The 17511-nt window shown below is 40.2% G+C and overlaps 1 protein-coding gene across 1 annotated transcript in view; it reads left to right on the top strand.

The window, feature by feature from the left end:
- Positions 1-17511, top strand: part of FBN2 (fibrillin 2) — a 256232-nt gene that overhangs the window by 182042 nt on the left and 56679 nt on the right. Inside the window, exons 24-34 of the mRNA XM_045838059.1 lie at positions 1730-1957; positions 2478-2603; positions 6906-7034; positions 7813-7938; positions 10059-10184; positions 10652-10774; positions 10925-11050; positions 11390-11515; positions 13093-13215; positions 15414-15536; positions 17249-17374. Coding sequence (XP_045694015.1) covers positions 1730-1957; positions 2478-2603; positions 6906-7034; positions 7813-7938; positions 10059-10184; positions 10652-10774; positions 10925-11050; positions 11390-11515; positions 13093-13215; positions 15414-15536; positions 17249-17374 — 1482 coding nt within the window. The remainder of the gene's footprint in view (positions 1-1729; positions 1958-2477; positions 2604-6905; positions 7035-7812; positions 7939-10058; positions 10185-10651; positions 10775-10924; positions 11051-11389; positions 11516-13092; positions 13216-15413; positions 15537-17248; positions 17375-17511) is intronic.

Genomic DNA, 17511 nt, shown 5'->3' with positions numbered 1-17511 from the left:
ATGTAAACATTGATAGAGACCTCAGTAGTAAAGACACCAGATTACTCAGCCAGGTTACCGTAACATTTTATATACTTAGTTCAAATGGTTTTAAAACAACAACAACAAAAACTAATCCTAGAATAGCTTCTTGAGCAAATTACCTCTATTATTTCAGAAACAATTTGACTCAAGCCAGAGTTCTCAGGCTACCTGTACTTAATCAAAATTGTCACATCTTGTTAATGTCTTTACTCTTCTGGTGACAGTGTAGGGTGGAGCTGGCTGTGAGACCAGCCCCTGAGTGCCTTGTGGTAACAAGGCTTGTCAGGTTACTGTCACCTTCACGCTGGCAGAGAATGTGGCTTCGAGTTGATGTTACTACAGATATATAAGGCAGTACATACCTTGTATATCTGTGAATACCTACCTGTATTCGGTCTGCCAAACCAGCATAAAAATGTACCAGTTATTTTTTTTCTTTAAAAATAGGACTTCTTAATTACAGTACTTGGAAATGTATGTAACTTGAAGCTAAAGGAAGTTGCTAGAGTTGGTGTCACTTCGGAGGAAAACTTGAAAGAGTCACTATCGACAGTAAATAAAGTAGAAAGCACATTTATTTATTTATTTGTCTTTACATTTCCATTAGGGATCTCTTTCCCTCTGTTAAACAGTTTTGAGGTTTAGGAAACGATTGAGTATCTTGAAATACTCTTACCAAATAAAACATGTTATTTGGTTAAGGAAAACCTTTTCTGAACTCATTATCCATATTTGCAAATTAACAGCGAAGCATTTGACTGTAGTTTGACCAACAACTTTATTGGCCCACAGATAAATGTGCTATTTATAAATGGTGCTACTTTACCCTATTTTGTGACTATTGATTGATCTTCTGAGGTCCTAGCTAGCATGCCAAAACCTTAGTATGCTTCAAGGTCTAAGGGAAAATATGACATTTAAATAATTTGGCCCCTTATTAGAGTAGATTCATATAACCTGGAGCAAAAACCTTAATGCAAAAGATTAGTTTTACAGGGAAAAACCTTTGTACAATAGTAGTTTTCCTTTATAAAGGTATTTTAATAGTTGTACTAATTAGTCCTGGCCCATGTGGCTCAGTTGGTTGAGCGTCGGTCATCCTGTAAACTAAAAGGTCATGGGTTAGGTTCCTGATTAGGGCACATGTATAGGTTGTGTGTTCAATCCTGGCGGGGGTGCATACAAGAAGCAACTGTTTTATGTTTCTCTCTCGCATCAATGTTTCTCTCCCTCTCTTTAAAGTCTATAAGCATGTCCTCGGGTGAGGATAAAAAAACAATTGTACAGATTGGCAAATAGTGTTGATCATTTACTATTTATGACTACAATCCAACAGGACTGCTTAGAAGCCACTTTAAGCAGTTCAGTGAACAAGGAGAATCTGTCACCGAAATTATTTTATTCTTTCTGAAGCAAGCAATACAAGAAAGGGATCATAGGTGATGGTATGAAGGGGCCTTATCACAAAGGAACCTTTTCTTCCTAAAGATGGCTTGTGAGAATTAAGTAATGGTAAAGGAGAACCCACCTTTGCTCTCATTAGACAGCTGTCATTATGGAGGCCATTCCGGGAGGTCCAGGACTGGGTCTCTCACCTACGGGTGTAGCTCCAGGACCTGGCATCATGCCAGGTGCCAAGCAGTCTTGGTACCTGGATGTTCAGTGTACAGCTTCATGTCAAACTGTGATTTCACCCTCCATGTAGACATCCGCATGGAGCAGTGTTACTTGAAGTGGGATGAAGATGAATGCATCCATCCTGTCCCTGGGAAGTTCCGCATGGACGCCTGCTGCTGTGCTGTTGGGGCAGCTTGGGGCACCGAGTGTGAGGAGTGCCCCAAACCTGGCACCAAGGAGTATGACACCCTGTGCCCCAGGGGGCCTGGCTTTGCTAACAGAGGGGATGTCCTTACTGGGAGGCCCTTCTACAAAGGTAACTGAGCAGCGTGTCGGTCCCCCTACACTAACCCTCCACATCCTGTGAGAATTGGTGTGCTTCAAACATTTGATCACCCACTTTATTTTCTTCGTTAAATGTAATTTGTGGCCAACCTTTTTCCTGGGCATATAAATCACCTAAGTAAGATGGTGTTGAAGTAACGATGTAAATCGGTCTGCTAATTTCAATTTTCTTATATTCTACTGTAATTCTGCTTTCCTTAGCATGGCCTGCAAGATGCAGCTTCCATGCAGCCATAAATCCTCTAGACCCACACATGAACTTTACAAAACAAGTGGGCAGAAGTAAGGGCATCAGAACTCTTCTTGACAAACACAGAATCTTTCACAGTTGAAACTCTTTGTGTGGTATCGATGTGGTCATTGAAATTTTTGACATCCCCCATCATTACTTGGATATATCCTTTCCCATTATCATAGCTTTTAAACTTAAAGTGATGGGCCTGCTCTTTTATATCAACCAGCTCTCCATTCCAGCTTTATTTTGCTTCTAGATATCAATGAATGCAAAGCTTTTCCTGGGATGTGCACCTATGGAAAGTGTAGAAATACCATCGGAAGCTTCAAGTGCCGTTGCAATAGTGGCTTTGCTCTAGACATGGAGGAGAGAAACTGCACAGGTAAGACTGTTCTTTTGCTGCGTTTGATAAACCCTGGCTCTCTTCCTTTTGTTATTTGAAAGTATTGGCATAAAAAGCCCACCCTCTCATTGAGAGCATGTATGTTTTTTTTGTTTGTTTCCTTCTCCCTACTCTTAAACCACTTCTCCAGACTGGTGAGAGTGCTGCAAAATAGTATGAAAATGCTATTGGTTATATCTACAGGAACAACATAAAATGTGATTTTCAGAATATATGAGTACTCAAGAACATAGCCATTAAATCAGCAGTTGTATACGCTTGATACAGTATTCTGTTAAAAATAGTAAAGTTTAAAACAGAAAAGTAATAACTTATTTTCCTCATCCATGAACAGTTTTTGAAATAACTATTCTTTAGTCAGCATTCATATCCTTCTACATAAATATTCCCTTTGTTTTGAAAGAATATGAAATTCCTAATTTTTTATTAAATAATATAACAAATTATCCCAATAACTTAAAATATATCTCCAAAATCTTATTTTTAAAACTCTTTTTCTTTATACTCTTTGGACTTTTCCCTCTTCTTCTGCCCTCACATGTGCTGCTTCTTCACAATCTTCTTTGAAATGTGTGTCTTCACTCCCTTCTAACCTCCTGTTTCATAAGGTAGCACCAGATTCACTCACGGACCTACCCAGCCTACACTACCTCAAAAGCACTTCAGAAGTCTCCGTCTGGTCTTCTGAAGTTCCTCTGTCTTGGCTTTGTGCTACCGCCTCCTGTGCCCATCCCATGTCTTAGCCCCCCACCATTTTTTTCTACTGTGGGCGCTGAGCTTGGCTGGGAGAGTCTGAGCAGAGCAGACTGAGAGCATTCCGCCTCAGCCAGGCCCTGGCAGCTGCTCGGCCACACGTGTAGTCACCTCTTCACAGCACTTGCTGAAATTCTCTCAGCCCACTTCTAAGCCTCTGCAGACTCGCACACCCTCTCATGTCCTTATTTATTCCCTTCTTTATTGAGAAACAAATCTGATTGGCAGGACCCTCTCACACTTCTTCTTCTCTGCTAATAAAGTTTCCTTTTCCTCCCATAATCTCTTCACTTTTAGAGAACGAGACATGGTCTTCCTCGACTTTCCAGTTAGTTTCTCTCTTTCACTCTGCTTCCCTTTTCCCGCTGCAGGCCCTGCTCTGCCAGAGTTCACTTCTTTCTCTCTCTAGCACCTCCCCTACATATGTTCTTTCTCTAGCACCTTTCCTCTTTACTGGTTCCTTTCCCTGGGCTCATAAACAAAATATCTCCTCAGCCCTTCTCTTCCCCCAACCTATCATCCTGTTTTCCTGCTTCTACCTCTCACCTCTCTTTTCACTAACCGTTTTCTTTCTAACCCTGTATAACTTGGACTGTTGCCCTCCTTCATATACATGTTCTTGCAAAAACACTTTTTCAAGTTAAAAAAATCTTCCTCTTGTGCATGTTCTCCTTACCACTGGCTAGTTCCCCTCCTTGATTTTCTTCTCTCTTGGTTTCCATGGTACTTCTGTCTCAGTTGCCCGTCCTTGACTGTGATGTACCTTCTCTAATCTTCACAGGCTCTTCTTGACTCTGGCATTTCCCATCCCTTGAGCGTTTTCCATGGTCCTTTGCCCTCTCAGCATTCTGCCTGTTGGAAATGCACCTACCATCATGACTTCATGGGTGGCCTCTGTTAGCTGACTCCTAGGTGCTATCTCTAACCTTCTACTCTTCTAACTTTTCTAACTTCAATCTGGACAGTTTCTCCCTGCCTGAATCTCCCATTGTCCCATCCCCCTCTTCATCTGCCTAGGGACTTCCTTGTATGAATTGATAGGATAATTTAACTCAGGATAGAAACCTCAAACTTAATTTTGACATCTCCCTCTTCTGATGAGTAAGTGACAAAGTTACATATGTTCTTATTTCAACATGGCTGTTTCAAGTACTTACAGTATTTTTTCTAGACTATTGCAGATGCAGGGCTGGCCCCGGAGAAACAGACTCTGAGCAAAGATTAGCATGCAGGAGGTTTATTAGGGATTGCTCCTAGAATCCACAGTTAGGGGAGGGAGGGGAAGGAAGCAGAAATGGGTAGAGGGAGAAGTTGGGCTGTGAGGCAGTCCCTGTGTAGCCCTCAGCCTGCCCCACTGGGGGCTCTGGATGTGGGGTAGCTCACTGGAATTGTCTGGAGTTAGGACAAAGGGGCTAGGCATTTATGTAACTGCATGGTCAACCTTTGGACACCTTTGCCCAGAGGAAGGGTGTCACTGTAGGGAAGCAGTCCTCTTAGCCAAGGCATTTCCTGAAGACAGTTTACATCTCAATGCTTTCTGTCAGCAACAGTCCCAACAGCTTGAGAGGGAAGGACAAGTAAGTCCTTTCTTCCTGAAGGGACAACTGGCCACCATATCATGGTGTCTACTGCATTGCAAAATCTTCTAACATCTTCCAACCCATTTATTTTCCACAGTCAGACTTTTCATTTTCACAACCGCCAGATTTATCATCCTGAAGCAGGGCTTAGATTGTTTAACTTCTCACAGAATAACTCCCATTACTCAGACAATCCTAGACCTGGGAAAAGAAGGTCAGAGTTCTTCCAGTTCTGACTCCACTTCTTATTTTTGGTATGAAATTAGTGAAATCACTCAGTGGCTCTGGGCTGACTTTCTTTAACTTGAGGTAGATACTTGGCAGCACTGCAGTGTTGTGGGGCATAAGCTGAGGGGACAGCAGGTCCCTGTTGGCTGCCCTTCTTCACAGCGTTCAAGGCCAGTCTTGTCCCCATGTCTGGTGTCCTTGGTAGTCACGCCCATCCTACCGGCTCTTGCACCGATTATCAGCCTCCGTGGCTCAGCAACACTACAACTTCTTTTCTCTGAAATGTATTATTTTTATTCACCTATGCATTTTATCTCTTACCTTTCTACCAGTTCTTATCGGGGAATAACTTACATAAATACGGCACTTTCTGCGAGACAAAAACTGTTCTCAGCACTTAACAAATATTTATTCACTTATTTCCATGAGGTGGGTTTACTATATTGCCCATGTTACAGACAAAGAAATTGAGATACGGAGAAATTAAATGGTCTCCCAAGGCCTTACACCCAGAGGATTTGTGCCCAGGTATCTGGTTCCAGAGTCTCTACTCTACACTCTGCAGCTCCCACCGCATCACATGAGCCAAGGTCTGTCCCCGCTTTGCCATTGGACTTGTTCTACGTTCTTCAATGGCTCTCCCCATCAGTTCCTAAATACTAATAGATAAAAAAGTAGGAGAATTAGTATGCATATGGTTTGCTGCTTAATTGAATCAATGGATTTTATGATTTTTATTTAAAAGAAAGTAAGTACTTATATATTTCTTCTTTGGTATAGCCTGCATTAGGGAGAATCAATAGCAAAAGACCAAAAGCTGGGAAAAGGCAGTGGCTGAGACCCCAAGACAGCACAGACACATCAGTGACTTACGAATCCTGTTACAGAAAAACCTCAACATTGAGATTCATCAAAATGAACAAACACTGGCAAAATCAATTTTTCCCATTGTGACAAAAAAAATTTTTAATAAGTCATTCTCTTTGTTGTATTTTATAGACGTGACTTCTCCAGTGAAAGATCTTGGTTACAGGCATGGGAGATTTCTCAGAGAATCCTGCTTTGAGAATATAAATGCAGCTATTAAAGACTCCTATTTAGTGTATAAAAAGTAACAAATGCATCATTTTTTAAATTTACATATTTAAAATTAGATCACATCTGAATGTGGCACAAAAACATGAACTGGGACACATTCCTCTGCCCTGCCGTATGGGAGCGCTCTCTGGCTCCAGGCGAGCGGGCTGCCTGTGGTTGGCCCCATGTTGAGAGGCAGCAGGCCTCTTGTTCTTGCACCAGGGTGTTAGTGTGGCAGAACCAGCCCGGTCTTTGCATCATGAGTGAGACTTTGTTCATGTGTCCACTGCCTCCTCCTCTGCCACCTGCCTTGTTCAGTTCATACTGCAGTTGCTTGGTTCATCCTTCTGTTACAATTTCAAAGCCACAAAAAGAAGTCCACAGTTCCGGAATTCTTAAAGGCAAAAAGGCACCACCTGCCCGTTGGCTGTGACAGTTTTGGCAGTTGGGGAAAGGAATGTGCCTGAAGTCCTGTTCCTCTCCAGCTGATCTGCCCAAAACATACCTTCATTCTGCTAGCCACCCATTACTCCAGCGTTTCAAGTGTGCTGCACCTTCACTTGGAAGGCCAAATCTCTCTCTCAGTTCTTTCACACCTCATCTCATTCCATTTTTTTTATTTCTTTTAAAACCTATGAATTAGACATCGACGAGTGCAGGATTTCTCCCGATCTCTGTGGAAGTGGGATCTGTGTCAACACGCCAGGCAGCTTTGAGTGTGAGTGCTTCGAAGGCTATGAGAGTGGGTTCATGATGATGAAGAACTGCATGGGTAAGCATGCTTACGCTCTTCCTCTCCGGTCCCAAAACCAGTCGAGCACAGACTCCTTAGCTCGACCTCGGCTTGTCTCAGAGCTGCTAACAGCATGCTTGGCAGGCAGCTGCGGTGCAAGAGAACAGCTTTACGCATCAGACAGGAAGTCTGCTCCTAGATAGCTCTTGGGGAGCCCCCACCTCTTGGCGCGTAAGACAGTGAGATACTGAAACTGGGTTCTGTTTATTCAAAGAATCTAAAATCAATATGGACTAACTACTCAGGAAGGGTTCGTTTAAAATGTATGACATTATGTGGTGACCCCAACCTTTATACTGAGCCATGCAATTGCCATGTTATTTTCCTTATTTGTGTTACTACAAACTCTTTTAGAATTGCCCACCTCTTAGCCCACTCTTTTGTTTTCAGCGACCTATAGGACTCACCTTGTGCCAAGTAGCAGTGATAAGTCTTAAGGTTTTTCTTACACTTTGATGAGAGGTGTAGATAGCAATAAATGATATCTGGAGTTTAGAGTGATGTAAAGCAAATATTTATTTTTACTTCGTGGGAGCTTGCTCACTTCATACAAACTCCTTGATAGCTCACTGTCTTTGAGAGTAGAACTTGAACCTTTTATCCACTGGCAATAGAAAAAGTGAGGCAAGCATTATCCCATTTCCTATAAGCTTGTCTTTTGAGTCCCACCTCACATAATGATTCTTTCTCCCATGCTGTATGCGTGAATATTTGTTCCTCAGAGTTCTTTAATGGATCTCACATTTTTACCTTTCAGACATTGACGAATGTGAACGTAACCCTCTCCTTTGTAGGGGTGGCACCTGTGTGAACACTGAGGGCAGCTTTCAGTGTGACTGCCCATTGGGACACGAGCTGTCACCGTCACGTGAGGACTGTGTGGGTGAGTTTGTCTCCTTAGCACCCACCCAGCTCAACTAGTAAAGATGATAAAGATCAGTGGTTGATTCTAATAAACTTGTTTTGGGCATGTGAAATCTAGCTGATTAAAAATTAGAAATTTGGAATCCCTACTTTTGGGTTCAGCCTTTCTTTAGAGAATGCTTCAGTGACACGCTGGAATGAGCCAGCTTTATCCTGGTTAGCCTCCTTTTCATTACAAGCTCATGTGGAAGGACCCTGTGTGAGGCCATGTGGTTCCTGGTGGATGGGGTGGGAAAGCTGCTCCTATTGGAAGCTGCTCCCTGATAGTTCACCTGTACAATCACTCAGCAGAGTCTACTTCTGTGCCCTGGTCCGCCATCACAGGGTCTGCTCGCACATGTGTAAATGTGAGCTCCTTCCACTCCCTCTTCTCACAGAAACACCAAGGTCTCTTCACTGGCCTTGAGCTCAGGAAAAACATCAGGGTCCACACAGCGAGACTAGTGACTGGTTGTGGAGCATTCCAGCCAACTGCTTTTCATAAATATACAAAGGCTTCTGGACTCACTGTGTTCTAGTATACTGGCTTTAAAACTTTGATTTAGCCAAGAAACATTTTCTTCACAGAAATCTTTTTTGAACATATAAGCAAATAAGGCAGTTTAAAATAGAGCAGATCACAAACCTCCATTTAAAAAGATAATTTAAGCGTATCTCAGTGTATTTATTTATAAACCCTATTTATAGTGAGATGCTAATATATTAGAAGAATCTTAAATTATAGACTAAACAGACATTTTAAAAAGGTAAATTTAAAAGTTTTAAATATTTTTCTTTCATTTTAATAGTGGTACAAATGGCTTGTTCACATAAATAACCAAAAATATTTGTTCATGGTTGTCAAACAGTGACTCAGAGATCTGTTTCTAAGGTCAGTTTATTTTGTTAATTAGTTTTTATGGATCTTAGAGCTGGAAAAAGGTACCCCTCAAAGGTACAATGTACAATGTAAGTTACATATTTTTGCGTATATATAAAAAATAAACATTCAATGATCATAGAGATAAATTTGTATGTCACATAGTCTCCTTACTAATTTTGAGAATTTGCGATGAATGTCTTGCTATATCTGATCATATTGTTATTGCTTTTATGTTACATTTTGTCTGATAAATAGCTTATATGAAGAAGAGTGTCACTACCATTTTCTTGCTGTTCTCTTGCGATTTCAATATCAGTACTAGTTTATTCCACAGATCTTTGCAGAAGTTTTTTCTTAAAGATTTTATTCATTTATTTTTAGAGAGAGGGGAAAGAAGGGAGAAAGAGAGGGAGAGAAACATTGGTATGTGAGAGGAACATCAATCAGTTGCTTCTTGTATGTGCCCCAACATGGGGATCAGACCCACAACCCAGGCATGTGCCCTGACTAGGAATTGAACCAGCATCCTTTTGCTTTGTGGTGTGATGCCCAACCAACTGAGCCACACCAGTCAGGGTTGCAGGAGTTTTTTAAAGGTATCTTTTTATTGTATAAAAGTTAGTTAACTTTAAAATAGTGAATATAATATGTAGGCACACTAAACACACAATACGATGAAAACTGATAACAAGTGAGGGCCCTGTAATGAGCCCCGCTGTTTAGTGAAGCAGACGCCTTCCCTCAGGAAACACCAGCACTTGACCATTTGATGGGACCAGCTGCGTGTGCCAGTGTAAACTCATCTATTAAATGTTTGCAGCTTCCTTACTGGCATGTGCTAGATGTGTGTGGCCTAATGTGGTAGTCACTAGCCACATGTGGCTATTTAAATGTAATTAAAATTAAATAACATTAAAAATCAAATTTCTTAGTCATACTATTCATGTTTCAGGCGCTCAGTAGGAGCTACATATTGGACAGCACAGATATGGAACAAGTGCATCATCATAGAAAGTTCTGCTGGACAGCACTGTTGTGGATAGAAATAAGAGAAATATAGATTCCAGAATTTTCTTCGGATGCCTCAGGAGATTAACTTACTTCCCCCTGAAGTATACGAAGCCCTTTGCAGACCACCGCTCCAGTGCAGCCTGTGCTTGACAGTTTAAGTGGTAGTGTTATTGTATAAAACGTTAATTCTGTGTATCTATTTGTAGACGTTAACGAATGCTCCTTGAGTGACAATCTCTGTAGAAATGGAAAGTGTGTGAACATGATTGGAACGTATCAGTGCTCCTGCAATCCCGGACACCAGGCCACGCCAGACCGGCAGGGCTGTACAGGTATGGGGTAGGTCAAGTGGGTCTGGAGCTTAGGGTCCTCCAACCAGCCGAGGACAACTTCTGCCACTTCGTATACTTCATGTACTTCATGTACTTCATATAATGAAGTCAATGAGAGTCCTTTGTCCTAAAAATGAGTCTAAGGATGGGGGCAGGTCTCTAAGATGCCGTGGTTTGATGGTTTTGTAGAGGAATCCTTGGTTTTATTATAGAAAACCCCCTAAACTCCATAGTTAATATATTTCTGAGCTCTTTAATCTTAGGTTACCAGAGCTAAATGTCAAATGGAATGCTGTAAAAGGAAATAAAAAGAACTAAGAAAGACTAATGGTATGATGATAAATCAAGACCAATCATGGGGAGAAAATCCAAAGCTATTTAAGCCTTATCAGTTTCAAAAGAAGAAAAAGTCTCTTTTTTTTTAAGAAAGTAACCTGACAAGTAATGTGGTAGCACTGTTTTCACAGATATTGATGAATGCATGATAATGAACGGAGGCTGCGACACCCAGTGCACCAATTCTGAAGGGAGCTACGAGTGCAGCTGCAGTGAGGGTTACGCCCTGATGCCAGATGGGAGGTCGTGCGCAGGTACAGAAAATACACAGACTTTATGCATCTAGTTAGTTTTGTCTCATAAATCTGGCTCTAAATAATTTGGGTGGAACTGAATGGGAAGAAACATCTGAACTTAATAAAAGCCATCCTTCCTTTCACTTGATGTTAATTTTATATCATCAGATATTGATGAATGTGAAAATAATCCTGATATCTGTGATGGTGGCCAGTGTACCAACATCCCTGGAGAGTATCGCTGTCTGTGTTATGATGGCTTCATGGCTTCAATGGACATGAAAACATGCATCGGTGGGTGCTGTCGAAACAGGATAAGTGTTTATATACACATACACAAATATATGCACATTTATACATATACATGTAAACATAAGAAGGGGCTTTTTCATTTATTTTAAAAATTCAAGCTATTATGTTAGAAGATGTAAAAGTTGAAAAGGAAACATTTTTTGGAAAAAAAAAGTCCTTAAAGGCATTATATTTATCTACAATATTGTGTTTTGCAAATTGATTACATTTTGAATTTTATTTGTGTATTTTAGCATTATGCTATTCAGTTTAAAAGATAGCTTTTTTTTAACTACTAAGATGAACAGGTAATAACTAAAGCATTGAAAATAAATTTTCTAGATGTGAATGAGTGTGACTTAAATTCAAACATCTGCATGTTTGGGGAATGTGAGAATACCAAGGGATCCTTCATTTGCCACTGTCAGCTGGGTTATTCGGTGAAGAAGGGAACCACAGGATGCACAGGTAGGTCTCCAGCTTTTGTCCTCTGTGTTTCAGCTCCTTGTATTTCAGAGGCAAACCTTAAACATCATCTGTTCACTGACATCTCCTAGGCTGTTAGCCACACTGGGCTGTGACTATGTGTGTGGTGAGTAACTGGCGTGGAGTGTGTGTGATGAGTTTGGCTCACCTTTGTGGTAGCACACCATCTCAGCCACGGCCCAGCGTGGAGTTGGCTGAGGTCCAGACAAGGAGAGGAGAGTGGGTGTGGAGTCTGAGCCCCAAGGTTCTGATGTGTTTCTAGTGGCTCTTGCAGCAGTGTTCACTTTCTCAGGAAGACTGCTGCCCAAACAGGAGACGTAAGGAGCACCAAAAGACATAAACAGTAAACTAACAAAAATTTGTCTAGATTCTATTTAGACACTTCCCTTGCTTTCTTTCCCATGTCTTTCCCTCTCCTCTTTCATTTGCTTTTGTCTTCTCTTCCCCCTGTCCCAAGTGCCTCTGTCTTTTTTCCCTCTTTCCTTTCTCTCTTTGCTCACCCCATTATCTCCTGTCCTCTTTCTTTACTAGGTAGATTTAACCTTTTGCATAAAGGCCTGGCAGGGAGAGCTAGAAGTCCCAAGCTCATTGCTTTGGACCTGCCTTCCTCATTGCTCAACTTAAGGCCCTTGTACAGCATTGTGCTCAAGGCAGATGGAGGATGGCTTAGACAGAAGCCTGGCTCTTAGGCTGTATTTTGGGGAAGGAGCAAGTAATGGAAGGTGTACTTACTCTGCATGTTCACCACTATCAGTGTTAATGTGAAACCAGTAGTTGTATGTGTGTGTGTATGTGTGTGTGATTTCAGGATCTATAATATGTAATCACTGAGCTGGATAGAACAGACTATTTCTATTTTACAAAGTTCTAGAAAACTTTGGGGAACACATATACATGTATATATGTATATATTGATGCATGTATATATATGCATATATCTATGTGTATATATGTATGCTATATAGGCAAAACTTCATCATTTTCAGGTAACATTTCCAGTGAATATTTTTATATATTGTCAAATAAATAGAAACATACCCATTAAACTGATAGTTTTAAAAAACTCTGTAAAATGTTGTAAAGATGTTTAAAATGCAGATGATCATGTAATTTTAAATGGAGAATATACTATCACTTTAACAAGCCAGGCTTGTTCTTATCTTCATGAAAATTAATAGGAAAGAAAAGCAGCCTCTGTTCAGCAGAAATAAGATTTCTCTTGACATCTCTAATGCCTTCTACATGGAGTTCTATCTGGGCCCAGGAAGGAAGAAGGGCCCTCGGCGTGGGTAGGGGCTGACACACGTATCTGTCGGGTCAGGAGCATCTCCCTTCCACTAGAAAAGGGCTGGCAGTTTCTTCTAGGGAAGGGCTTGCTTGATTTGCATCATGGCCTTTCAAATCTTGTTGGACTCTTCAGAAAATAAAAATAAAAATGTTTTCTTCCTACAGTTTTAGATATTTCCACACTTTAAAATTACTTCTACACAGAAATCTACTGGGAAGTAGAATTAATTAGCTTGTATTTTATCTTCTTCATATTAACCATGGTTTCTCAGATGTGGATGAATGTGAAATTGGAGCCCACAACTGCGACATGCATGCCTCGTGTCTAAATGTCCCAGGAAGCTTCAAGTGTAGCTGCAGAGAAGGCTGGATTGGTAATGGCATCAAATGTATCGGTGAGTTTGAAATGTAAATCACCTTTGCTAAGGCACAAAATTCTTCGAGGTTCTTCTTTACATAGTTGTCAACCCACATACTTGAGTATGAGCATGCTCTTCTCTTTTATTTAATCTCTTGAAAAGCAAAGGCTATCTTTAGTTGTAAGAGTTCTTATCTAAGAGTTTCCTCTAACATTGGTATAAATGATCAAATTACAACAGTATGTCTTGGCATCTGCTTTTTAGTGTGTTGTTCTGTAAAAATTATTTGATGTGCAGCCAGAAATCCAAACAGCTGCATGATGAAAGTGACTAATATATTTAACCAATCTTTTCATAGAGTAATCATTGAGATTTAAAACTCAGTGAAATAAAGGAAGGGAATGAAAAGTTTGTTGTTGTTTTTTTCAGATAACCTAAGTCTGAAGGAATTGGTCAATACCAGCTTCTTAATAGAAATTAGAATTCTTCCAGACATATCTAAATGTGTTTTTGGATTGCAAGAGATCTGATTCAAAGAAAGAGAATGGGAGGGCAGCCGCCATATTCTAAGTTTTATAGTTCTTGAGCCAAAGTTTAATAAGTCTCTATAGCTGTGAGGCAGAAGACTGGATTTTACTCTCGGTATCATGCACAGTGCTGTGTGATATGTTCAGTGTTTTACATGCCTTAATAATAAAGCATTTTCCAAATGGTAAGACTTGTTCAGGTCAATTAAAAGTAGAAAATTAAGCAAGCTAAACTGACCTCCCCATGATTGTCCATTAAAATCTTACAAGCCTGCAGTAAGCATTAAAGAATAGCTTTAAAATCTTTTACGAATAACATAATAATTTGAATATGCTTTTTCATCCATTTAATTGTTATATGCTTGTCAAATGTTTATGAGCTGACTATAGAATTTAAATTGTCATAGTTTCCAAATCACTTTGCGAAGGAATGTTCTGTGATGACTTCTAGTCCCGTCCACTTGCTGCCCATTTCTAGTGCAGCCGTCTCTATCATTAATCACAACAGCTTTTCAGCCATATCCCCATCCCATTTTCCTAGTCCCATTTGACTACTGTTTTTCTCTTTTTTAGCCCCCCTTTTCTGTGCTTGTCCATCTCTCATTCTGGCCAGCTATTGCAAAATAGCCTGCCTCCATTACCAAAGATTCCGCTGTGCCCAGGCATCTCTTCTCCAAAATAACATCCGTTACATCCACTCCTTCCTTTCCATCGCCGTCCCCCTGCTCTGGTCTCAGCCGTTTCTGGTATCCTCTCTGGCCCTCTTACTAATCCATTCTTCAGATAGCAGCCAGCCAGATCTTTTCAAACACAGACCTGGTGTCTTCACAGTTGTCATTTTAATCCATTGAATTTAGGATGAAATCAGTTTCCTGTCATGGGTTGTAAGACCTTATAGCATCTTTCTGCTATCTCTCCAGTTCAGTTTCCGTCACCTTCTTCCCCTGCTGGTGCATTGTCACTCTGACCTCCTTTAATTTGTCACGTCAAGTTCTTTTCCTACCCAGAATCGTTGTTTGTGCTGTTCCCTCTGGGGGAGCACCCTTCCCTACTTCTGTTCAGCAGGCTTTTATTCATCATTTGTGTCTGAAGTTAACTAAAAATTACTTCTTTACTAGAGTTTTCCTCGTTTTTGTACTCCAAATCAGATGGAGTACATCTTTTTATTCTCTCATAGCACTTTGTAATGTTTCTTCCTGGTACACATAACAGTATTTAACTTAATTTTCTGTGTTTAACATCTGTCTTTTCCACTAAACAATGGGCTTCACAAAGTCGAGAATCATATATAGTTTCCTCATCTGTAAAATGAACCTGATAAATCTATGCTACATTTTTCTGTTCTGAAATTCAGTGGTATCTTAGAAATTGACACCCCCCCCCATTTTTTGATAATGAAACCAGTGATAAAATCTACTCTGAGTAGAAGTCAGAAGGGAATATAACCCTGGTTTTCTTTTAGTCATTAAAAGCTAGTTGATTAGATACCTCAAAAATTACTTGAATTTATACTCTTGGCCCCTGTTTGTGGCATCAGGAATTTGGATTATGGGCCTGACATCTTAGAGAATTAGAACCTTAGAAATCAACTCAAATACATTCCATTTGGCTAGTTTCCATTTAAATTGAGACAAATGAAAACCTTTGAGTGTTTAAATGTTCCATTTTTGTTTCTGAACTTTATTGCTACGTTTTCTTGGCACACAGATCTGGACGAATGTTCTAATGGAACCCACCAGTGTAGCATCAATGCTCAGTGTGTGAATACCCCTGGCTCCTACCGCTGTGCCTGTTCTGAAGGGTTCACGGGAGATGGCTTTACCTGCTCAGGTGGGTGGAGTCCTAAAGTGTGTTTTAGCATGACTTTCTGGGCTACTTATGTGCTTTTTTTATTTGAAGAAAATTAATTAAAGGAGGCTGAAATCCCTATCTCTGTTTAAAATCTTATAGGCAACTATGTATCTTTCTCTTATGTGAAACACAAAAACCTGAAAAATTTTCTAAAATATTGGTGTAGGTTTTAAAATAATGGCATTTATTATTGTTCTTTACTGCTAATGACTATCATTTTCCCTTGTTTGTTTATTAACACGTCAACTGAAAGTGCAGGCCCTGTCTGACCCAGACCACCTGAATTCAGGCCTTGCCTGAGGGGCTTCCTGGCAGTACAGCCTTAAGTATATTACTTAACCTGTGTGGGCTTAGCTTCCCCATTGTAATATGGGCATAGTAATAATGATAATGCCACTTATGTTGGTATTTTTATCACTAAATGAATGACATGTGGGAAAACTATTCAGCTTCCTCAGATACGATATATAACCTACCCAATCACTACTATTTAATGAGTTTATTGAAATCTCAGCTTGCACATGGTTTTGAAAGAACCAGTGTGAAATAAAACATAAAGGGCTTAGAAAACACATTATAGGAGCTCAATAAATGGTAGCTGCCACTTAGCTGCTATTCATTCCACATTCCTTGAGGATAAAACATCTTTTTCTTATACTAATTTTTAAGGCTGGATCATCTCTGGACATAAAGTATGATGCTTTTGTTTGTAAGATAGGTGTTTCTCAGTTGAATTTCAGTATATGCCTTAAACCCATTAATAAAAGGTAGACTCTTTTTTTCTAATTATTGATATCAAAAACACAGACTCCTCGTTTTCAAACACCTCTTTAAGAAAACATGTCTATTCAATTTTAAAGCATTATTACTCTTGAACCTTGGCTATTTCACTTTTCTTAGCATTTCTCTGCACCGTGATGTGTAGGGAAAGATGTGGCTTTGGTGTCAGGTACAACTGTAACTTAGGTTCTGGCCCAGCCACACATCAGCTCACTGTGACTCCTGCAGCTCAGTTGGCCACTCTTGGCTTTGGTCCCTCCCCTGCTGAACCTCACAGGATTGGCGACCACAGTGAAAACATGCACGTCAGATAACTCGCACACTCTCTGGCAGATACTGGCCCTCAGCAAACAAGGTTTCTGTCCTCCCCTTTTTTTGTTAGATGGAATTAATACATTATCTTTAAGGTCAATGAACAATGTCCATTTGCATAATTAAGATAGGAATATTTTAATAGGATTATAACGACAAGAAAAAAAACTTTCCTAATTCCCAGAGTGTGTCCCTAATTTGCTCAAAAATATTTAAACTAGTGAAAAAATGAGTTGTTTCTTCTCACACTATAATGCTTTCAAATGAACTAACAATATTTTTGAGATTAGTCCAATGATCTTTGCCATACCTACAAGATGTTTTACTGATGCAACAAATTGGCATTGAAGAGGACTGAGACAAATGTGAGAGACCCCTGCACTCCTCCTGTTAGTCATGTTAGAGTTTAATGTTAGGGTGTAGGTTAGATAGCTAGCTACACTATCGAGTTGTATACCCTTATTTAGGTGAATATGATTAATTGTTGCTTCATAGTAATGAACACTCACTCAGGCCAGTGAGATTTAGTTGTAGAACACGGAAGAAAATGTGTCATGAAATTTGGAACTTAATAGAGATGTAATTTGCTTATCCCCCAGATGTTGATGAGTGTGCAGAAAACATAAATCTCTGTGAGAACGGACAATGCCTCAACGTCCCGGGTGCATATCGCTGTGAGTGTGAGATGGGCTTCACTCCAGCCTCAGACAGCAGATCTTGCCAAGGTGGGTCACCAGGATTCCAACTCATTTCCAAGTTGGATCAACTACAGCAAATGAAACCACAAAAAGGGCTGGAACAGGCTCCACCTGGAAGCAGAATACACAGCACATGCTGCACATAAAAAAGTCATTCGTTTAAG

Source organism: Phyllostomus hastatus, unplaced genomic scaffold (assembly GCF_019186645.2).
Source record: "Phyllostomus hastatus isolate PE091 unplaced genomic scaffold, TTU_PhHast_1.1 phas_contig_254, whole genome shotgun sequence".
Classification (NCBI taxonomy): Eukaryota; Metazoa; Chordata; class Mammalia; order Chiroptera; family Phyllostomidae; genus Phyllostomus; species Phyllostomus hastatus.
This window is presented reverse-complemented; position numbering and strand designations above follow the sequence as displayed.